A 24048-nucleotide genomic window follows, 5' to 3' on the forward strand; every position below is an offset into this window, starting at 1 on the left:
CTTTCTCACGCAATCCTATTCATTAACTTTTCTCCACGTCGTTTCGCGTTTTCTCCTCTTTTCTCCTCGACCTACACACTGTGCCACCACCACCATCATTACCCTTCCTGCAACACCCATGACCCTTCCCAAACCTCACTCACCTTCCTTCCCCTTACTCTGTCCCCTTTCACACTCACCAGCCCCACACACCTCACAGTCCAGCCACCCACAACTTCCTTCTCTCCCACTTTAATTCCCTGTCCCGTCCGAGGAGGTTTAATAAGGCTTCTAAAGACCCCGTACCGTCCTATGCAAACCACCCAATAGCCACACCGAGGCGAGAGGGAAAGGAAGGGGAGGTGGGGAGGCGGTCCTTGAGGGTCTTGCTGGCGCCGAAGACCTCCCAACGCGGGGTCGTGGTTAAGTTCCGAGCAGGGATGTAAATTATTGGTGCACGATTTTCCATCTATCAAGGCGGGGCGAAGACAAGGAGGAGGCATTTCCGCGAAGACGTGATAGAAAAAAAAGCACCCAGGATCTGAGAGCACCCAGGATCCATACGAGACGAGACTGTATGGATCCTGAGAGCACCATACAACCCAGGAATAAAGGAGAGACAGACAGACAGGCAGACAGACAAGCACACTAAACTCTCCTTCCATTACCGTGATATATATTTTTTAAGAGGAGAAAGAAAAAGCGTTGGAGAATATGTATAAAAAATTCCATATAACCCAAAATAGAGGAGGAAAAAAAGACAGACAGAAAAGCAGAACTGGACCCTCCTTCCATTACCGTGATATATTTTTTAAGAGGAGAAAGAAAAAAGCGTTGGAGAACATGTATAAAAAGCTCCATACAACCCTAAAATAAAGGAGGAAAAGATAGACAGACAGACAAGCAGAACTAGACTCTCCTTCTCCGTGATATATTTTTAAAGAAGAAAGAGAAAAGCGTTAGAGAATATACATATAAAAAAGTTCCATTATATAAAAAGTTCCATACAACACAATAATATACTCCTTCCATTACTTAAACATATATTAAGAGGAATCAGAGAAAGCTTTGGAGAAATATATAAAATGTCCCATACAGCATAGCGATAAAGAAGAAACAGATAGACAGACAGATATACAGACAGGCAGAACTAGACCCTCCTTCCATTACTTAGACATATATTAAGAGGAATCAGAGAAAGCTTTGGAGAAATATATAAAATGTCCCATACAGCATAGCGATAAAGAAGAAACAGACGGACACAGACAGATAGACGGACAGGCAGACTAGACCCGCCTTCCATTACTGAGATATATATTGAAATGCCTCAGAAAAAGCGTTCGAGAAGTATATTGAAAGTTAAGTGTATATATGCATGATACGCCCCACCAAACCTTTAATTTTTTAGGGCTTCAATAGTGTACGAGTGTTATTTTTTTTTCTTTCCTTTTGTTCCTCGGGTGATGGATGTGATCTGATCTTCGTATAGGCGTTGGTATACGTATGATTACTATTGTGTGATTTATGTCGTATGATTTGTGGCTCTGGTGGTGGTGGTGGTGTGGTTTTGTGTTGCAGTGTTTCTTTGGTTCGTGTGTGACTCAGTTTTTTAATGTTTCCGTCTCTTCTGTTCTCTTCTCTGAACTCTTTTTTTATAGGGGCATTGTTTAGTGGTCTTTTTTTTCCTCATTATTATTATTATTATTATTATTATTATTATTATTATTATTATTATTATTATTATTATTATTATTATTTTGCCGTTGAGCTGCTTCCTTTGCTGTAAATAAAAATGTCTTTGCCTGTCTTTCTGTCTGTCTGCCTGTCTGTCGATTCTTCTCTCTCTCTCTCTCTCTCTCTCTCTCTCTCTCTCTCTCTCTCTCTCTCTCTCTCTCTCTCTCTCTCTCTCTCTCTCTCTCTCTCTCTCTCTCCACACACACACACAAACACAAACAAACAAACAAACAAACACAAAAAAAGAAGGTTACAATCACACACAAGAGAAGCTATGCAGACACTATGACACACACACACACACACACACACACACACACGCAGTACAGGTGAGGCACCCGCCCGTGTGTACCTGCTTCCTGTCCTCTGTTTGTTACCTGTGCCCAGCCAGACGTGAAGGGGGAGAGAGAGAGAGAGAGAGAGAGAGAGAGGGAGAGGGAGAGGGAGGGGGAGAGAGAGATAGGAAGCAAGTAGAAATAATAGCAAGTAAATAATAGATACCAGAGCTAAGAAGTGTCTCCTTGCTATATGAACATGCAATTGGCTCTTGTGATTATCTGAAATGTGTATGGTCGGCAATTTCAAATGCTTCCAATTCCAATTATACGTTATGGCACAGAAGCATTGTCAAACTACCCTCAGAAATGTCCACCACAACTCCTATACGTAAGCCTTGCCAAACGTGTGTGCTTGGACGCCGAAATGTTTAAGAATTTGACCCTGTGTTTCCGGAGCTTACGTAGATCACCGATGGAAGCGTCTCATTTGTCTTCGCTTCGAGGTCGGTGCAAGTGTGATTACCCGACGTAGAAAATCAGCGTGTGCAGAAAATTAGAGCGGCGCCCCTCCCTCCTTCCTTCCTTCCCTCTGTTAACCCATGCATGTCGACGCTGTTAAATTACCTCCCGCCGTTCTCTCTCCCTCTCTTCCATACACCTCCCTCTCTCCCTTCTTATGTTCAGTTTCTTCTCCTCATCAGTACCTCCTTTGACCTATTTATCCTCCCTGTACCGTTCTTTTTCTCCCCTTTGTATCTGGTTTAATTTTCTCCTCTTTTCCTTTTTTTACTTGTTTCTTTCTCCCTTTCATTTCTTTCATCTCTCTTTTCCACCTACCATATTAATTTTCTTTTCCTTTTTTTGCGGTTTCTTGCTCTCTTTCATTTCTTTCATCTCTCTTTTCCACCTACCATATTAATTTTCTTTTCCTTTTTTTGCGGTTTCTTTCTCCCTTCCCTTCTTTTTACTCGTAGCTTCTTCTATGCAACACCTCGCTTAGCCAATCTATTTATCTTCCTCTTGCTTTCTTTCCAGTCATCCCTCCCTCTCCATAACCTATCTTCCTCTTTCTACGTATAGTTTCCTCCAGTAACCTCAATCCTACCTCTTTTTACCTGCCTTTAACCCCACACTCGACCGCACTCCTCACCCCCTTCAGCCTCACCCCTTTCCACCACTCCCTCCTTTTACATCCCCATTCAACTACCCTCGTCACCACCCACTAACTCAGTTCTCTGCATTCACAACACCTCACGCCCTCAACACGTCACACCGGAAGCGCAAGAGGACCACATGCTGTGTCCGAATTGCCTACGTCCGGAACACTGAGATTTCCGTTGTATGAGGTTCTGTTGACTCATAGATATAGAGGTGATTATCAAAGGTCATAGAAGTGAAGTTAGTTATCTCTTCTTTCTTTTCTTCTTCTTTTATCATTTCGTTTCCCTGTTTTTCCTCTTTCCTCCTCTTTCTCTTTCCTCCTTCTCCTCTTCCTCTTGCATCATTTCGTTTCCCTGTTTCTCCTCTTTATTCCTCTTTCTCTTCCTTAACATGCTGCTCCTCCTCCTCTTTTTCTCCTCCTCCTTCATCTTCTCTTATCTCACTTCGTTCTTCTATTCTCCTCTTAACTCTTCTTTCTCTCTCTTGTCAGCGTGAAGTCGAAGTCATGAATTCAAGAAGACATCCTCCTCCTCTTGTTTCTCCGCCTCCATCTCCTCTTATCTCGCTTCGTTCTACTATTCTCCTCTTAACTCTTCTTTCTCTCTCTTGTCAGCGTGAAGTCGAAGTCATGAATTCAAGAAGATATCCTCCTCCTCTTGTTTCTCTCCTCCATCTCCTCTTATATCGCTTCGTTCTGCTATTCTCCTCTTAACTCTTCTTTCTCTCTCTTGTCAGCGTGAAGTCGAAGTCATGAGTTCAGAAGATATCATTTTGTTTTGAATTATTATCACTCGAGATCGGATGAGTATATGTGACTTTAGTATGGATTAGAAAACGAGCTGCTTGGCCCACGCGGATTAACATATGCTTCGGATTAACGAATGTAACTGAGCTGACCCATCCGGATTAACGGAAGTCCGGATTAGCGAGGGGATTTTTTAGCCCCAGGGTTGCAACAGATGACCGGCTGTTCTCACGCATCCAAGGTGACGTGAAGGGGGAGTGTTATCTTGTCGAGGTACGAGAGAGCGAACCTTTATAAGCAGCAAAAAGTGTGTAGTAGCTTGATGGAAGGGCGTGGCGGAGGGCTTGAGGGGATGAATAAGGGAGAGAGAGAGAGAGAGAGAGAGAGAGAGAGAGAGAGAGAGAGAGAGAGAGAGAGAGGGAGGGAGACAGCGACAGACATATCCAATAGACAGACACAGACAAACAGACAGACAGACACAGACAAACAGACAGACAGATGAATAATTGAAAACAGACAGACAGATAAAGGTCTACAGATCATTTGGAGAGACAGACAGACAAGCAGACAGACAAAACGGTTTACAATTAAAAGAACAAAAAAACTAATATATCCTCGTACATTAGACACCTTAAATCAAATCCATATAAAAAAGATCGGTTTATCATACAGGTAAATTCTAAGGTAATTAACAAAAAACCCCACTAAGTAACTATTTGCCTTACTGACTGACTAACTCACACTCACTCACTCACTCACGCACTCACTTCCCTACCCTCGCTCTACCTCTGACCCCTGGATAGTGAGTGAGGCGAGTCCACAAGCCTAAGAATTTCCCTCAACCAAACCGCAGAGGAACACGAGACCCCGCGGTACGCCTCCCCCCCTTGGCTCTTGCGGTTCCCAGCCACCACTCGAGATGACAATGACGCTCCGCTGTATTGAGGAGATCGAACCGGGGCCCCAGAGAGAGAGAGAGAGAGAGAGAGAGAGAGAGGGAATTTGAAGGGTCTGAAGTGCTGTGTGGAATAATAAATCTTGTGTTCGTTTTCCTTTTCTTCCATTCACCTTTTGATTGTGTGCGTAATGGCTAGCGTGTGTGTGTGTGTGTGTGTGTGTGTGTGTGTGTGTGTGTGTGTGTGTGTGTCACCGAACAGATGGCGGGGATGGCGTTTTATAGTCTTTGTTCGATTTCCCTCCTTCTGTCAAGTGTGTTTCCGAGGGTGTGTTTTTTTTCCTCTTTTTTTTTTTTTTTTGTCTGTGATTGTATAAGTCTATTTGCACTGTAGGGGGGAGCATGAAACAGGAAGGGTTGTGTGTGTATGTACGTGTGTGTGTGTGTGTGTGGCCTCTAACACGATGCTAGCGAAGAAAGGTGAGAGGTAATGTTAGCTACGTGAGGGAGGGAGGAGGAGGAGGAGGAGGAGGAGGAGAGAATGAGGAAGACATCAAAGGAGGGACGGAGGGAATGGAAGAGGATGAAGAAGAGACGCAGTTGAGACAGACAGATAGACAGACAGAACTTAACTATCTCCCCCTCCCTCCACCCTCCTTTCTCTCTCTCTCTCTCTCTCTCTCTCTCTCTCTCTCTCTCTCTCTCTCTCTCTCTCTCTCTCTCTCTCTCTGCTTTTTCATTGTCACATTTCGTTGCCTTCGTATCTTGCATGCCAGTTTTTGTTGTTGTTGTTGTTGTTGTTGTTGTTGTTCTCAGGAGACACTTCTTGCCTACCTGTATTACGCTACGCCATTCCCTTTTTATTTGTACTGCATTTTATTTTATTGTATCATATTGTATTTGCCTTCTTTAATATTCACTGTGCTTTTTAATATTTTCTTTTCCAGGATAATTTTGTCTTTGGAATGTTGATGAGGATAACTATTCTTCCAAAACTAATCATCGACGCATTTCCTGTTATAAGTCCCTCGCTTTCTACAATACATGACCTTGTTTTCTTGTCTATTCCACAGGGACGGAGAGAACGTGAGTGCATACTAGAGTTTAGCGTCTTCCCGTCTGCCGTGTGTTGTGTTAAGGACGTATAAGGAAGAGTTTGTTTGGCTACACCACCGCCGTCGCTGCTGTTATTGTCGCGTGCGCTTCTCAGGTGAGCTGCGGTCGGGGCGGGGCGCGCAGGGTGTGGGGGTTCAGAGGGCACGGGGGACAAGAGGAGGGACAGGTCGGTGTGGCGTCATGAGACATCCGGGTATTGTGAGACATCCCATCCTGAACACACATGAATTTCGACAGGGTACCGTGTCTTTTGTGGACTGCTTGTCGGGGTCTGTCCCACCCAAATTTATTTATATTATTATGAAAGCAAATGATGACGTGTGTGTGTGTGTGTGTGTGTGTGTGTGTGTGTGTGTGTGTGTGTGTGTGTGTAACGAGGATATCAACCGTCACTCTTCTTCTTCTTGTGACCTAATTAGCCTTGCATCGCTATTTAAGTCCTCATTGGCACTTTTTTACACTTAGATGCTTCACTCAGTCACTCTATCATAGTAAATTTTGGGTTCCGCAATGGTAAAATAAGGATATGGGATGTCTCACGATACCGGATGGCAGATGACACCACACCGGGACAAGGGAGTGACTGCGGCGCGTGAGTCACATCAGGTTACCGCGAGTTGCACTTTCCCCGCTTCTTCTTCCTCCTCCTCCTCTTCCTCCTCCTCCTCCTCCTCCTCCTCCTCCTCCTTGTCGGCGTCGTTCTCTTATCTCAGTTCTCCTGTTTCTCATTTCTATTCTTGTTTCTCTTTTTTTCCCCTCAATGTGCTCCTTCTCCTCCTCCTTCTTTTCTTCCTTCTTTTCCTCTTTTGCCTTCTCATATCTCACTTCGTTCTCCTATTTCTTCTTTCTGTTTTTTTTTCTTCCTCGTCATTGTGCTTCTTCTTCTTCTCCTGCTTTCCTTATCTCATTTCGTCCTCCTGTTTCTCCTTTTTAACTCTTTTTTTCTTCCTTGACACGTGCTCCTCCTCCTCCTCCTTCTCTTCCTCTTTCTCCATCTCCTCCTCCTCCTCTTATCTCCTTTCGTTCTTCTATATCTCCTATTTACTCTTCTTCTTCCTTGTCAACATGCTCCTCCTCCTCCTCCTCCTTCTCTTCCTCCTCTTTCTCCATCTCCAACTCCTCCTCTTATCTCCTTTCGTTCTTCTATATCTCGTCTTTACTCTTCCTTTTCTTCCTTGTTCACGTGAGCCTCCTCCTCCTCCTCCTCCTCCCCCTCCTGCTCCTTCATCCTATCGTCCTCCTTTACCGTATCCGTCGTATCCTTCCCTCCCTCTCTCTTGCCATCCTTCGGTGACCTTACTCCTGTTTCCCTTCCCTCCTTCCCTCCCTCCTTCCCTTCCCTCCTCCACCTCATGTTTCATCTCCTCTACACTCGCCCTTTCATCTCTTCATTCCTCCATTACGTTCTCATTTACCTTTATTTCTTCGTTCTTTGCCTCGCTTGTTTTCTTATCCACCCTCTTTGTTTTTTTCTCTGTTTTTCCCCCTTTTGTAAACTTTCTATCTTACTGTTTCTATTTGCATTGGTCGTTTCTCTCATATCTCTCTCTCGTTTATTCCGTTTATTTTCATTTTTGCAAACTTTCCCCTCTTACTGTTTCCTTTTTAGAGTTTATTTTCACGTGATTTCCTTTATGTATTTCTTTTTCCATTTGTCTATTATCCCCATTCCTCCTTTTCTTTATATATGTTTTCCTTCCTTTGTATATTTTCCCCCTTTTTCTGACGTTTCCTTCGCCTCTCTTCTCTCTCATTCCCTTTTCTTTCTATCCAACTTCAATGTTTTCCCTCGGTTTTCTTGAGTCATCCCTTCCCACCACCCATCTCGTGTATCCTTGCTCATTCATCGTCTAGTAACTCATCTCCTCCTCCTCCTCCTCCTCCTCCTCCTGACGTCCAGTAGGTTGTGAGCACTAATTAAAAACGTGTTGTTCCATTTCCCAAACACCCGAGGCCCGTTTTCTTCCTCACTGATAAAAGAAAATGGAGTGCTAGTTCGTAACGTTGTGTGTGGTTCCCTACTGATAAAGAAAATGGGGCGTTGGTTGGTTCGTTAACCTTACACACACACACACACACACACACACACACACACACACACACACACACACACACTGGAATTACGACAACAAAAACAAATGTAAAAAGTAAATTATTTTTCGACTCCGTAGTAAATGATAAAAAAAAAGTTATTCAAATCTTTAAACTAAACACTCTAGACTATGAGATATAACGTAACATGGAAGATAATTTTGAACCGTTTAAAAAGTTTAGCTTGGGTGTATATTGATAGTTAGTAGTAGTAGTAGTAGTAGTAGTAGTAGTAGTAGAAGAAGAAAAAGAAGAAGTAGTAGTAGTAGTAGTAGTAGTAGCAGTAGTAGTAGTAGTAGAAAAAGAAGAAGAAGTAGTAGTAGTAGTAGTAGTAGTAGTAGTAGTAGTAGTAGTAGTAGTAGTAGCAGTTCGTTGACTTACCATCATGATTGAGGAGATAGGCAGGTAACTGTTTTCCTATTCTTGTCCGGCACAGTCTTACAGGACACACCCAACAGGACGCGGCAGCCTGGCACGCGGCGTCACTCACTCCTCGCTGTTCACCGCCTTACCCTCAGCTTCATTTCACTAATAAATCCAGAGGCAGTTCACAGTAGGACGCAAGTTTTTATGGAAGATTTATAAGGTTGAAGTTTTCGTCACCACCAATCACTCGCTCATTAGAAGCAGTCAATTAAAGTCTAAGGGAAGTTAACTCTCTTTTCCACTTGACTATTTCGACCACTTTTCATAATTTCTCTAGGATGCTATAAGTCACTTTTTTCACTTTATACCGTGGACCTGATTTTCTTTTTTGCCAATTACACTTATAAAATCATTTAAAACTGTCCACATTTAGTATTTGGGAAGTCTTCAAACCATATAATCTTGCCACTTAACTTTTTTGAATTAGTAATCAAAAAGGGTATAAGTTCTTTCACATAATCGACAGGTATGCTTTCTGTAATATTTTCCTCCTTCACCAAACAACTCGCTTCTGAAAATATACACACCAATAAAAATCTTCGTTAAATTCTACGGGACGCCAAAACCTCCTTTCACCTTTCACTCGATTAATCTAGTCACCATTCTCCTAATCACCGGGTCAGGTCCTTTCTCTTCCTTCGTAAGTATCCCTGCGGCGGCCGATAATACAGGGCGGGGGGCGATTATCCGGCCTCGTTAAGCCTTCCGTTGGCAGCTAGCAATAAGGAGTCGCAGGGTCCAGCCAGCCGCCAGCCGCACCTTCCCTACAATTAGTCGCAATCACTGGTCGGCTAAGAGGCTGATAGAGAGGCAACCCTTTAGAAAATAAAAGGAAAGGGAGGATCAGTTTTTGTTCTATATGTTCTTCTTAATGAGTCCAACGTTGTGTCTTTTTATGGTTCGCTTTCAGTTCAGATTTACAGACACAATCATATGGTAGGTTTGAGAGGCTGATAGAGAGGCATCGCGTAAGGACAGGAAAAGAAAGGTAGGGTCAGTTTTCTTTCTATATGTTCTTCGTAATGAGTCCCACGTTAAGGCTTGTGGGTCTGAGATTGGGTTTGTGTTTTCTATTCAATTTCAGTTCACATAAATAGACTCGTTTCTCTTCCTTTCTGATAACGAGGCAACCCGCATATATAAAAAAAGGAAAGGAAGGATGGCTCGATTTCTTTATTACGGCCTTAATGAATCACGTCCAGACTCTTTGGTATGTGGTTATGTTGGATATTTTTTTCTTCTCGCAGACTTGTTTCACTCTTTGCTAATAACTAACCGACCAACAGATATATAATGGATAAATAATTGGTTTCTATGACTATATATATTCTTAATGAGCCACCTCGAGCCAATTAGCTATACGAATAAGTGTCTGCATTTTTGTCTGTTTCATATTCTGACATGTATCACTTTCTACTAAATCAACGTAATATCCTGAAAAGGAGTCGCAGTTTCCATAAGGCAGACGAAATGCACCGAGTTTTTGTCTATTTCATATTGAGACACGTATCACACTCTCTACTTAATCAACGTTATCCGGAAAAGCAAGTCAATGTTTCCATAAGGCAGACGAAGTGCACCGAGTTCGATGTCTCACTCAAGCGATCGTCAGGCGCGCACGTTTGTTGACACACGAGACACGGAGGCTGCGGAGGGGCGGGCTAAACACCTTATCACTGCGGAAGCTCGAGCCGTACTGAGTGGCGTTGAGAGCTCGTGGTCGGCGTACCGCGTTGGTTGGGCCTCGCGGGCTGGCCGAAGGTAGAAAGGCCCGCCCGTCCCCGTCTCTCTCTACCTCCCTCTCTCACCCATATGCCCTCTTTCCCCTGGTCCATCGGCGTGGCTGGTTCATTGCGTCCGTAGTGGTTGCAACAAGGCGTCCAGAGCGAGTTCAGTTGAAAGTAAGCGTCTTATGAGTGGAAGGAGCCTTGTCGTGAGTCCTGGCGCTGTTTTCTTGGTGTTATAGAGGGAAGAGTGTTGTTTCCTGGTGGACGCTACTGGTTGGCAACACGCTGGGCAGTATTGTAAAGGTGTTTGTGGTCAATGGGTCAGGTAGAGAGAGAGAGTGAGAGTGTGAGACAGACAGACAAAGAGAGAAGCAGGCAGCAAACAGACACACACACAGACAAACAGACAGACAGACAGAAAGAAAGAAAAAGAAAGAAGGACGGAAAATATATACTATAGAAGAGCATTATGATTACTGTTATGCGTATTTCAGTGTTCTAACCTCAGAGGAGCGAAGAGAAAAAGTGGATTCATGGCTGTTTTTTCCGAGTATCACTATTGACTTGGTATTACTTGGTATTGGTAGGGTAATGTCTTTGGCCCCTACCCTCCTCTTTTTTTTCAATCATCTTACTTCTCTGTCTGTATTTTTCACATCCATGTCTGCTCATCGAGGGAACTTTATTTGGGTCTATATCAATTTCTATTTACCCTTGATGCCCTTACATGGATATCAATAGTAATAACAAAAACAATATAGGCGGCCGTTAATACACTAAGTTCGCCTATCCGTGTATGAACCAAGCCGCCTGTTCGCCCGTGGATGTTGGTACCGTCGCTCTCAGCCACGGGTCGAAGGCACAGCGAAGCGTCACAGGCAGAGGAGGAGTTACGTGTGACCAAATGATCTGATACGCAGCGAGTTCCATCCCAAAGGCAAAATATTTTAACCGCAGCACCGACAGCCACATAACGGTGCTTTCTGATCCTCCGAGTTTGCGTGTGACCTAACTTTTGGCCTTTCTAATTTTCACGTTAAAAATAAAGGAAGAAATAGTTCCGTATTGAAAAAATCTAATACAGCAGCAAACAAAAAGACCACTATAATGCACTGTTGGGAAAGTTTTACCTTAATATAGAAAAAAAAGTAATTGAAAAACTTATGAAAAACTACAATAAATGGAAATCGAAGCACACTATAAAAATAAAGTCTAAAATATCAGCCAATTTAAGGTTAATATAAGTTTATGGTAGAGAAAAGTAATGCGATCTTTATGAGGCGGTTACCTGTGTCTCGGTGCGCTCAGGTGAAGGAATATTTGATGAGAGGATGCACGTGGCTCGTCGGGAGAGGCGGGCAGGTAGGTCTACAGGTGGGCAGGTGAGCCTCGTGGCGCCACCAGCCCTTCCGCTAATCCTTATTAAATCCCTCTATCTCAGGACTCGCCCGCCTCTTTAGAATGCTTAATCAACTACTCTGTGGGTGATTTCATGGGTTGTGAACTTGTGAGTCGGGCTGAGGAAGTCTCGTGTCGGCCGCAGCGCCACTGAAAGAAATGCTGGGTGTCATATTTCGGCGCCCAAGAACACATATTTGACAAGGCTTTCGTAGGCGTAGTGAGCATTTCCAGGGGAAGTTTTATGACCCTGGTGGTAGTTTGATTCTTCTTCTGTGCAGTGAACCTAAAGAAACACACATTAGGACCCGATTGATGTCCTTTTTGGCCTTTGGAAATAGTTGATGTGAGGGATGGCAGCGTCTGACAATACCAACGTAAATGTTTTCTGGTTTATAAAGTCAACGTTTGGGATTAGACTGTCATGAACTACCGACACGTTTACTGAGAACAAACTTATGGTCTTTTAAGCGCTACCACCACCACCACCATCACCACCACCACCACCACCACCACCACCATACCCTTTTAAATCACCCGAGCGTCAAAACACTTCCTCCACATTTTTTCCCTTCGACTTACCTCATTAATCACACGTTTATCACCTGCATCTACCGCCTCCCCGCACCTGCCCTGGAGGAGGAGGAGGAGGAGGAGGAGGAAAGGTCACCCGTGGCCCATATACGCACAGGTGTAATCAGGTATGGTCCGTGCTCATCTTTCCCGAAATCTCCTCCTTCCTCATCTCCTTCCTTACCCTCTATCTCTCTTCTCTATTCTCCTTTTTCTTCTATATCTATTTCGTTACCAATTCTCTTTCGCTTTTTTATATATATTTTTTTCATATCGTCTTTCGTATTCATTTTGTTACCCTTTCTTCATATTATCTCCTTCATCACCTTTTATCTTTCCTCTCTTTCTTTTCATATTTCTTTCGTTGCCATTCTCCTTTTTTCTTCGTCTTATCATATGTGTTTCGTTACGCTCATTCTTCGTCTCTCCTTTTCATCAGTTTCATATCCCTTTCTTTTCCTTCTTTTTCCTTTTTCCGTATTTTCTTCTCTCCCTCATTCACTTATTCACTCTCTCATTCGTATTTCTTTCACGTTCTTATATATCCTCTACTCCTTTATAGTGCTCCCGTATCCTCCTTCTTCCCCTACGTCAATAGTTATGGAAGGTAGAAGAAGGGGTAGAGGCGGGGAGGGAAGAATAAGGGAAGAAGGGAGGGAAGAAGAGAAGGCAAGGGAAGAAGAAAGGAGGGAGGGAAGAGGAAAGGGTATAAGCAAGGAAGGAAGAAGGAAGGAAGGGAAAGAGGGAGGGAAGAAGGGATCAGATTGCAAGTTTAATCCTCATGTTCTTTCTTTTGTGACTCTTTTAGGTTTCTCTCTCTCTCTCTCTCTCTCTCTCTCTCTCTCTCTCTCTCTCTCTCTCTCTCTCTCTCTCTCTCTCTCTCTCTCTCTCTCTCTCTCTCATCCCCCTCCCTCTCCCCCTTTCTCCCCCACCCCCTCCCCCCCTCCCTGTATCCTCATGACCTTCCTCGTCAAGCCTTCCTCGGAGACTCATCGCTACAGCAAGTAACCTGTAATTAAGCACTTAGCCCGCGCCGTTACCTGTTACCTGGCTGGCCGGCACGCAGGTAAGGGGATGCTAATTGCTCACTGGGGGAAGAAAATGTCGGTGATTTTTTTCTTCCTCTGAAAGTCATATGATTTCTTTCTTCATTTAGTCTTCGTCGTACTTTCTTTTTTTAATTGTCAAGCGAGGATGTGTAAGTAATTTATCTACGTTCATTATATAGAGCTGCGCCATATAAACGTTCGGTTCTAGATAAGGTAAACGTTTGAACGACACTAACGTTTCTCAGTTTGGGTAAAGATATCGCCTTTAATGGTAATTCTTGGGTGAGCATTTTTTTTTTCAAGTTTCTGAGAATGAGAAGTAAGAACATACATTATTCTGCTTTACATATTCAATGAGGGCATTATATATAATAAGTTGAGAGAGAGAGAGAGAGAGAGAGTATAGTATTTAAGATCTCACATAGATAGAGCAAGGTATAATCCACTATCGCGCTTCACCAGTCTCGGCCGCGACATGGATTAGAAAGAAAAAAAGAGAGAGAGAGGGAAAGACCAGTCGGAAGGAGGAGGAAGAGAGAGAAAAAAAGGAGAAAGGAAAAGGGAAAGGTCAGGCGAACGAAGGAGGAATACAAGAGAGAAAATGACAAAACAGGAGAGGAAGTAAAAGGAAGAAAGATGAGAGAGAAAAAAAGAGAGGAAAAGACTAAGTGAAAAGAGGAAGAAGGAAGAAAAGAGATAAAAACAAGAGAGAGGGAAAGATCAGATGGGAGGATGAGGAAGAGAAGAAGGAAAAAGAGGGAGAGAAAAAAAAAAGTGAGGAGGGGAAAGATTAGGCAGGGGAAGGAAGGAAGGAAGGAGGGAGGAAAGAGATTGAAAAACGAACAAAAGAGAAAGGAGAAGAGAATGATAAGGAGAAGGAGGAAGAAAGGAAAAATTGATTAAGCAAAAACAAACAGAAGAAAAGGAAAATCCAGGCAAGAAGAAAAGAAAAAATAAGAAAAAAAAGAGACCAAGAGAGAGAGAGAGAGAGAGAGAGAGAGAGAGACCAGGAGAAGAAAAAAGAAAAAAGAAAGAAAGATAATAAGTCACCACGTAAAAAATAAGAAAAAGAAAACAAAAGAAAACAAAAAAAGAGAAAGAGAGGGGGAAAGACCAAGCGAAAGAATTAGAAAGAGATACTATGAAGAACAAGAAGGAGAGGTAGAGACCCAGAGGAAGAGGGAGTGGTTGATTAACAGATAAACAGGTAGGCAGGCAGGTGGGATAGACAGGTAAATGGATGGGCAGATAGGTACCGAGATTTGCTGATAGAACACGAGATAACTATGTGGAGGCACCCGAGGGACCGAGGCAAGTTATTAGGCGGTATTAGTGTTCCCCTTTATCTCTCATTATCCGCGTGTGTCTGTGTTCTGTACTACATCTCCCTGCCTCGTGGTGATGGCCATGGTGATGGTGGTGGTGGTGGTAGTGGTGGTGTTGTTATGCTGTATTGTTTCCTTAGATCTTTTACCTCCCCTATGCACATCGAACACCATACACAAGATGATGGGACTGGTGGTTAGTGGATGGTCCCATTGATAGACGATTCTTAAGAAGAGTCTTGATTAATATGTTATTCTGTTTAGCTCCTCCGGTGAAAAAGAGTAGAGTCGTTTTCTTTGGTATCAGGCTTTGAACACCATACACAAGATGATGGGACTGGTGGTTAGTGGATGTTCCCATTGATAGACGATTCTTAGGGAGTCTTGATTAATATGTTATTCTGTTTAGTTTCCCCCGGTGAAAAAGAATGGAGTCGTTTTCTTCGGTATCAGGCTTTGAACACCATATACAAGATGATGGGACTGGTGGTTAGTGGATCTTCCCATTGATAGACGATTCTTAAGATGAGTCTTGATTAATATGTTATTCTGTTTAGTTTCCCCGGTGAAAAAGAGTGGAGTCGTTTTCTTTAGTATCAGGCTTTGAGGGTAGACTGGTGGATAGTTGAAGTTCCTGACGATAGTTTTCTTCAGGGAGATTCTTGATTAGTCTCCTCCTCCTCCTTTTCTCTCTCCTCTTCGTTTTCTTCCTCCTCTTCCTCCATCTTTTTAATCTTCCTTTTCTTCTTCTTCCTCCTCCTCAATCTTTTTTTCTTCTCTGACCTTTTTAATCCCTCTCCTCCTCCTTTATTTCTCCTTTTCTTCCACCTCTATTCCTCCTCCTCCTCCTCCTCCTTTTTCTCTTGTCTTCCTCCTCCTCCTTTCTAACCTATCTTCTTCCTTTTCTTCCTTTTCTATAATCTCAATATAATATGGTATTCTGGTTAGCTCCCTCAATGTAAATCTACCATGTATTTTTTTAGGCTCTCTTGAGGGACCTCTTGGACGGCCTCTGCTCGTTAATGACGCAAACGAATTATATTTATAGTGGCTACCGTGATATATGACTGTATGGCCCATGCTTCTCAGTGTCCAGCGGTGCTCCACTAGAACGAAGTCGCCGAAGTTAGGGTTGCTTGAAGATCTGGGCAGCATGTGGGTAATCTTCCACCACTCGGCGATGGCTTGAAAAATCCGCTCGTTTTTGGTGGGACTCGAACCGAGGACTAGACTCACCACGCCCGCACGCTGACCACTCCGCCACCGCCTCCCCAAAGTTACCCATGAAAAGAGGCTGGAGTCGTTTTCTCTGGTGTCCGGTGGTCCAGGCGGTGCTGTCATCTGTTGGCGGGTCGAAACACTACCCTCGCTCAGCCTCTCCTTCCCAGCGCGTGAGGCAACAGTTGAGGATTATTACTTTATTAGGTCCATCTTGATCCTTATTTTTAGTCCCCAGACGGTGACTCAGCTGCGGCGAGACGGACATGTTGAATGAGTTCTTTCTCGGCAGGGCTTGAGTCAACAAAGTAAATAAAGTTAACGTACATCTAAGAGGAAGTATAGTGGCTGTGTGTGTGTGGCCAGGGGGGAGGGAGGTCCAGTATGTTTGTGGTTATGTAGGACTAGCATGAGGAGGAGGATGGTTGTGGTGATAGGGAGGATGGTGTGGGGGTGAGGGTAGTGGTGTTGGAAAAGGGAGACTAGTCGGAAGGAGGAAAAGGAAGAGAGAAAGAATAAAAAAAGAGAAAAGGTAAAGGTAAAGGTCAGGTGGACGAAGGAGATGAATACAAGAGAAAAAATGATAAAACAGGAGAGGAAGTAAGAGGAAGAAAGAAGAGAGATAAAAAGAGAGAGGGAAAGATTAGGCGGAAAGAGGAAGAAGGAAAACAAGAAATAGCAGCGGTGAAAATTGGGGTGATTGTGGGGACGATTGTGGGGAAGGGATGGTGATGGGGGGGAAGTCGTGAGATTCGGGGATTGGGGTGTTGGTAGGGTGAAGGTAGTAGTGAGAGTAGGGGTGGGAGGGGGGGGGAGGCGTGGGGAAGGGATGGTGATGACGGGGGAAGTCGTGAGATTGGGGGTAGCGGTGGGGTGAGGGATGGGGGTGTTGGTGGGGTGAAGATAGTCGTGAGAGGGGGGATGGGGGGCGGGGGAGGCGTGGGGAAGGGATGGTGCTGGGGGGGAAGGGGTAGTGGTTAGGATGGAGTTTATCTAATTGACTGATCACGGATATAATAATTAACATCAGCTCAACAATTATAGTTAAATGACCTCATGATAGTGACGAGGATGCTTACGAGAGTGATGGTGGTGGTGTTTTTTTTTTTTTTTTTTTTTTTTTTTGTGGTAAAGTTATGTGAAGGCGAATCTAGTCATTATCGTCGTCTTTGCTGTTGGAGGTCGTCGTACTGGTAGTGGTGGTGGTGGTGGTGTGGTGGTAGTGGTGGTGGTGATGTTTTGTTGTTGTTTTCAGTGACGGTGATGGATGACGGTGGTGGTGGTGGTGGTGGTGGTGGTGATGAGTCGCGTAATGATCTAACCTTCAGACATTCACTTTTCCTTGTCCTTTTGTTACTTGTCATGGAGGAGGAGGAGGAAGAAGAAGAAGAAGAAGAAGAAGATGAAGAAGAAGAAGAAGAAGAAGGAGAAGGAGGAGGAGAGAAAAAGCAGACATATAAGAACACACACACACACACACACACATACCTGCCCACCACCACTATGAGGGTTCACGCACAACAGCCAACAACCCTACGTACCAAAACGGGTCAGAACACACAAAGGTCGAGAAACATTGAAAGGGTGGAGGAGGTGGCTTGTGGGGGGAAGGAGGTTGAGTAGACGAGGCCGGGTAGAATAAGGGTGGTGAGGGAGGCTGGGCGGTGAGGGGAGGGAATGGGATGGGTGGGTGTGGCAGGAAAGAGAAGCGAAGAAAAAAAAAGGAGACTGGATGCTACAATGAAGACGTTGGAGACGAAAGGAACGGAGAGTCGGGGAGACGTGGAGATGATGGAGGAAGAGGGAGAGGGAGAGGAGAGGAAAACGAGAGGGAGGGAGACATGGAGGAAAAAATAAGTGAAGATAGACGGAAATAAAGGAAGGAAAAGAAGGGAAAGATGGAGAGAGCACGAGAGAGAGGAAAGGAAAAGGGAATATTGAATAAAAAGAAGAAAATAAGGTAATAAATAGGATAGACAAGAAGAAAGAGAGAGAGAAGGATAGAGAAAGAAGAGACATTCCTTACTGTTGGTAGAGGAAATAGTACCCACAACAACAACAACAACAACAACAACCCAGACTGAAGTGCCCAACCCCATGATCTTCCCTTACATTTTCTATATATTTTTTAATGCGTCCCTTGTATGTACACTCTTATGGGAGGTCGACAAGTAGATGGAATGCCCAAAAGTCAACTCTCCGGCCATTGTATCATCGTTCATTGAGTGTTGGCGCGGTGAAAGGCTCGGAATTGACCCTTGTCCCCCGCATTACGTTTTCTTTGTGTGTGTCTGCGCGGCAAGAGGTTTGAAACTACCGCGAATGAACTGTATCGTGTATCTCGCTGGTGGGTCTTTAGGTCTTGAATAGCAGTAGTAGTAGTTGTAATAGTGGTGATAGTAGTAGTAGTAGTAGTAGTAGTAGTGGTGACAGTAGTAGTGGTGGTAGTAGTAGTAGTAGTAGTATTAGTAGTAGTAGGAGGAGGAGGAAGAGGAGTCAGTTTCAGACTAACTCCATTTTTATATCGTCATGATAGCAATAAAATAATGATCTTCTTGTTTCATGTACACACACACACACACACACACACACACACACACACACACACACACACACACACACACACACACGACTCATCTATCACTCCTCTTCAAAAAGGAAAAGGACAAAAAATACATATCCAACCGTACACTGTCCTCCTCCTCCTCCTTCTCCTCCTCCTCCTCCTCCTCCCTGCGCCGCCTGCTCCCAAGAGGTTACAAACACGTGTTGGGTTATCACCGAAAACAAACGAAAACGGAGCCCGGGGAGTGTCCGCGGGGCTGCTCTCACCACGCCCTCAGCCGCTGATGTATCGCGCGGGCTGCAGGGCCTCGCCGCGCCGCCTCTGTAACGTGGCACCGCTCCCAGGCCTCGTCCGGCGCCTCGGTGCGGTGGTTTTGTCTCTCATTTCCCGTGTTGCTGTTTTCATTGTCGCCATCTTCGTCTCGCCTCTCCCACGTTAGTTATTAAATTTTGCACATGTTTCACCCGCTACGGAGTCATCAGTTCTTTAGAAGTATTAATATTTACGTCTGCTATAGCTCATGAAGTCGTGTCTGTAAAAATATTAATAAAATGCACATATACTCTTAAATATGTTTTGGTATAATGGCGGTGGAACTATCTATCTATCTATCTATCTATCTATCTATCTATCTATCTATCTATCTCTCCAGTTCCATTGCTTCCCTTCCATCAATTCCAGTTTATTTTACACATATTATTACACCCAATTCCAATCTTCCCTTACCACATGCACCTTACCTAGCTCTACCTAGCCTTACCTAACCTTTCATTTCATTTCCTATCCGTTACTTTCCCTTCCATTCCGTTTCTGTCTTATCCTTCAACCTTCCTCTTGTCTTACGCGCAATCTTTTCTTTTGTTCCCAAGCGTTCCTTACTTTACCTTACCTAGTCTTACCTTACCTATCATTTCATTTCCTATCTGTTCCTTTCCTTTCCCATTCTTTTTTTGTCTTTTTCTTCAATCTTCCTCTTGTTTTACGCGCAATCTTTTCTTTTGTTTCCAAGCGTTCCTTACTTTACCTTACCTAGTTTTACCTTACCTATCATTACATTTCCTATCTGTTCCTTTCTTTTCTCATTCTTTTTTTTGTCTTTTTCTTCAATCTTCCTCTTGTCTTACGCGCAATCTTTTCTTTTGTTCCCAAGCGTTCCTTACTTTACCTTACCTAGTCTTACCTTACCTATCATTACATTTCCTATCTGTTCCTTTCCTTTCCCATTCTTTTTTTTTGTCTTTTTCTTCAATCTTCCTCTTGTCTTACGCGCAATTATTTCTTTTGTTTCCAACTTTTCCTTACCTCACCTTACTTTACCTTACCTAACCTAGCCTTACCTTACCTTACATTTCATTTCCTATCCGTTACTTTCCCTTCCATTCCGTTTCTGTCATCCTTCAATCTTCCTCTTGTCTTACGCGCAATTATTTCTTTTGTTTCCAACCATTCCTTACTTTACCATACTTTACCTTACCTTACCTAGCCTTGCCTTACCTTACCTTACATATCGTTTCCTATCCGTTACTTTCCTTTTCCATTCCTTTTTTTGTCTTTTTCTTCAACCTTCCTCTTGTCTTACGCGCATTCTTTTCTCATATCTACAACCTTATCTTACCTCATTTTAATTTACCTTACCTTACCTAGCCTTACCTTACCTTACATTTCATTTCCCATCCATTCCTTTCTTTTCCCATTTCTTTTTTTGTCTTTTTCTTTAATCTTCCACTTATCTTATACGCTCAATCTTTTATTTTGCTTTCAACCTGTCTTTACTACATCTTACTTTATCTTACCTAATCTCACCTTAACCTACATTACATTTCCTCTCTATTCCTCTCCTCATTCCTTTTCTGTCTTATCCTTTAAATCATCCTCTTGTCTTACGCGCAGCTGCTGGTATTGTTTATTGTCTTGTCTCTGTTTACCGAAGAATCCCCAGACGCCTCATCCATCCTCCCATACATGTCACTTTGGAATCCCTCTCAACACACACACACACACACATACACACACATACGTAACACTGGTGACCGCGGCAGCAAGGCGAGTCGAAGGGCGGTGCGCTCGGTAATGCTCCTCAAGTATCAGCCAGCGAGTCGGGACGCTTATCAGCGAACTCCCGTCATTGAGTTAAATGGAAGCAGAGTATCTTGTGACGAGCTGCCTCTTTTTTTTCTACTCCGATGCTGAGGAACTACTTTTTTTGTGTTGGTAACTGTGTGTTTTTCCTCTCCCCTCCTCCTCCTCCTCCTCCTCCTCTTGCTCTCTCTCTCTCTCGCTGTCTGTCTGTCTGTCTCTATCTCTCTGTTAATCTACTTTTATTTGCGCCTCTTTGCCACTTGCTCTATAGGTAGAAAAAAAGAAATCACACACACACACACACACACACACACACACACACACACACACACACACACACACACACACACACACACACACACACACACACACACACACACACACACACACGTTAAAAAATCAGAACAGCTGACACAAATTGAATTCAGTTTAGGCTTCAAGGAACGTATGGGATGAAACGACGACTTGAAAGGCTTCTTGGCGATGATAAATGAGAGGCTGTACAGACCTTCTTCCTCCTCCTCCTCCTCCTCCTTCTCCTTCTCTTCCTCCTCCTCTTCCTCTTTTTCTTTTCATCCAGACAAAGGTGTGATAAGAAGTACAAGGCCTATTCATGTTTGACCACGTGATGTAATATATGGTGGCTTTGACAGTGGTTGTCGTGGTGGAGGTGATGGTGGTGGTGGTGGTGATTCAGATGAAGGAAGGAGTAGCCGTCGTGATTGTGGTTGTAGTGGTGGAAGTGGTGAGTGGTTGAGATACAGCTCTCGGTTGATGTATAGTTAGATTATGGTAGGAGTCTTATCTTTGTGGTGGAGGTTGTGATGGAAGCGGTGGTGATGGCATTAGTGGTGGTGGCGGTGGTGGTGGTAACATCAATCTATGGGCTCCACCGCACGACTGCCTTCTAATGGACCAAGAACGGGGACTACGCGAAACTCTACCCAGCGGCCACTGATCGGTCGTGTTACACCCCAAAGTGATCCTTCTTGAGATAAAACCCCTATGACTCTAAGTGCATAAGCCTTTTAATCTTGCATACTCCCATTCTGTCCCTTCTCACTACCCCCTAACTCCCCTTAATCCCTGCTCGTTTCCCCTCCCTATAGTTAACTTCTAAAAACTCCTATGACCCTAAGTGCATATGCCTTTTAATCTTGCATACTCCCCTCCTGCCCTCTCCCCCTGCCTCCCGTCCCTATATTTCACATCTGCTCTTGTCCCGTTCCTTTTTATAGTTAGCTTCTAAAACCCCCATCATTTTAAGTGTATATACCTTCTGAATATGCCTCCTCCTCTTTCATCCCTTCTCCCTCTACCCCTGACTCCCTCTCATCCCTGCTCTTGTCCCCTTCCTCCCCTACCTTGCATCTGCTCACCTTCCTGCTCCTCCTGTTGGTCCTCTCGTCTCCTTAATCCTTCTACCTGTCACATTACTTTTAGCACCGCCACCGCAACCACCACCACCTCGCTTTTTCCCCCTCGGCTTCTCCCCCTCAGTGTCTTCTTATCTACCTCCTCCACCTCCTCCTCCTCCTCCTTCTCTTTCTCCTCTTCCATCTGATATATTATTTTTCACTTCACTCCCCTCTCCTCTCCTCCTCATCCTCCTCGTCGTCGTCCTCCTCCTTCTCCTACTACCATTGTCCTGCTGAAAAGAGAAAGAATGCAAAACAACAACAACAAAAAAAACAACAGCCGTAGTGATAAATTCCAAAGCCTCAAACCACTAATTCATTGTTCTCTTTTCTTTCTCCGGCCAAGTCTCTTTTTAGTTCCCCATCTACAGACTTACATTTTCTTCCTCTTTCCTTCGTACTCTTAAAGCAACGAACGCATTATGTTAGGTGGCTATTACACTGGGCATATTTTCCGTGGATCTTCAGTCAAACGGTCAAACCACGATTTCCGCTAGCGTGGTTCTCATTTGTTTCTTGTTATAGCTGCTGATGATGATGGTGAGTAATACCGCCGTCCTTCGGTGAAATCTACCGTAGCTTTGGAAGATCGCGGACACGTCAGAAAACCACGGAAATATGAGAACCACGCCAGCGGAAATTATGGTTTGACTCCACGAAATCCACGAAAAATTTGCCCAGTGTAATAGTCCCTTAAGGTTGCGGGAACATTAAAGGTTCTGTCAGTCAATGGTCGCGTATCACGACACGACCTCAGGGCATCAACACTTCACCATCGTTTTTTTTACCACCAAACTGTAAGACGCGACAAATCCCTTTTTTAAGAGTTTAGTGGATTAGACAGTACGAATTTTGGCAGCGTTTTTCCTCCTCTGGGATTGTTTTGCTGCGGGATTTTGTGTTATTGCAGCTCGTAAAGTGGTCCCTAGCATTAGGAAGCTTTCTTATTCTTCCCTTTATTGCAACACGCCATAAATCTTCGCCCCGTACAAAAAAAAAAAAAAATAGAGGGGACAAAACGGTATCTATGGAGTCGTTGTAAAATAATCAAGGAGGTGAACATCAAACTACTTTTACGATCATGTGTTTGTAGGCTATAACAGAAAGCGTGCAAGAGGTGATCCAGCTGTCTATGTAGTCATTGTAACATAATCAAGAAAGTGAACATTAAACTTTTGCGAGCATGTGTTTGTATATATAGGGCAAGATGGAAGGCGTGCAAGGTATCCATAGAGTCGTCAAGGAACCGAGCATCAACCTTTTATTACGAGCATGTGTTTGTAGGCTTTGAGGGAAGGTGCGCAAGAGGGGATCCAGGCTCAGGTGAGGGGTAGGTATCCAAGAGGCTTTTCCTGTCTCGTCGGGGCCGGGAAGGCGGATTAAGTTCGTTCCAGTCATCGCGGAGGCCGAGGTGACGGTCCCCGCTGCACATGACGACCATATCCTTCCTGGGCTTTGAAGGACGTATTAAGCCTTCCCTTTATCTACCGAGTGCCCTCAGGAGACACATCGAACGAGAAGACAGATTAAAGAGAGAGAGGGAGAGGGAGAGGCAGAAGGGGAGGGAGAGAGGGAGAGGGGAATAGAAAGAGAGATCGTAGCATGATTGTATAAGATTATAATTGTTTTTTTATCTATATGGTATACAACTTTTTTTTTTTCTCTCTCTCTCTCTCCCTCTATCTGCCAATCTAACTATCTATCTATCTATCTATCTATACCTATTTTTCTCCCATACTTTATGCACACAAAACAACTGCAAGAACACATCCCTTCCCAACGCACCTGTCTTACCTGTAGCTGCTGTCTCACCTGTGCCCTGTCTCACCTGTGCCCTTCCGTTGTCCTCACACGTGTTTTGAGTAGAGTTGCCACTGAGTCGTACGTTTGGTGGTTTGTTCACAGTGACTTTCTTCTTGGCGATATGTGGCAGTGTGTGGTGGGGAGGGGGGAAGAGGGGGGGAGTGGGGGTTGTTGGTTGGGGGTAGTTGTGTGTGTGTGTGTGTGTGTGTGTGTGTGTGTGTGTGTTGTTAAGGCTAGTCACCTTTTGCTTCTGCCCCTTTGTACGCGCGCACACACACACGGGCACACGCACTCTCTCTCTCTCTCTCTCTCTCTCTCTCTCTCTCTCTCTCTCTCTCTCTCTCTCTCTCTCTCTCTCTCCAACCTCTTCTTTCCCTCATTCAATCCTCTTTACCAATTATTCTCTAGTTCCTCTGTAAGCAACATCCACCTGTAGAGAGGAAATCCTCGACATGTATTTTCTTACA

General features: G+C 44.1%; 1 protein-coding gene across 1 annotated transcript in view; it reads right to left on the bottom strand.

Moving 5' to 3' along the window:
- LOC126997596 (platelet glycoprotein V-like) overlaps positions 1-10565 on the bottom strand; it is a 52581-nt gene extending 42016 nt beyond the window's left edge. The window contains exons 1-2 of the mRNA XM_050858770.1: positions 10095-10565; positions 8381-8936 (exon numbers count right to left, since the gene is read on the bottom strand). Of these exons, the coding sequence (XP_050714727.1) occupies positions 8381-8386 (6 nt within the window). The 5' untranslated portion in view covers positions 8387-8936; positions 10095-10565. The remainder of the gene's footprint in view (positions 1-8380; positions 8937-10094) is intronic.
- Positions 10566-24048: the final 13483 nt, after the last annotated feature.

Source organism: Eriocheir sinensis, chromosome 12 (assembly GCF_024679095.1).
Source record: "Eriocheir sinensis breed Jianghai 21 chromosome 12, ASM2467909v1, whole genome shotgun sequence".
NCBI classification, from domain to species: domain Eukaryota; kingdom Metazoa; phylum Arthropoda; class Malacostraca; order Decapoda; family Varunidae; genus Eriocheir; species Eriocheir sinensis.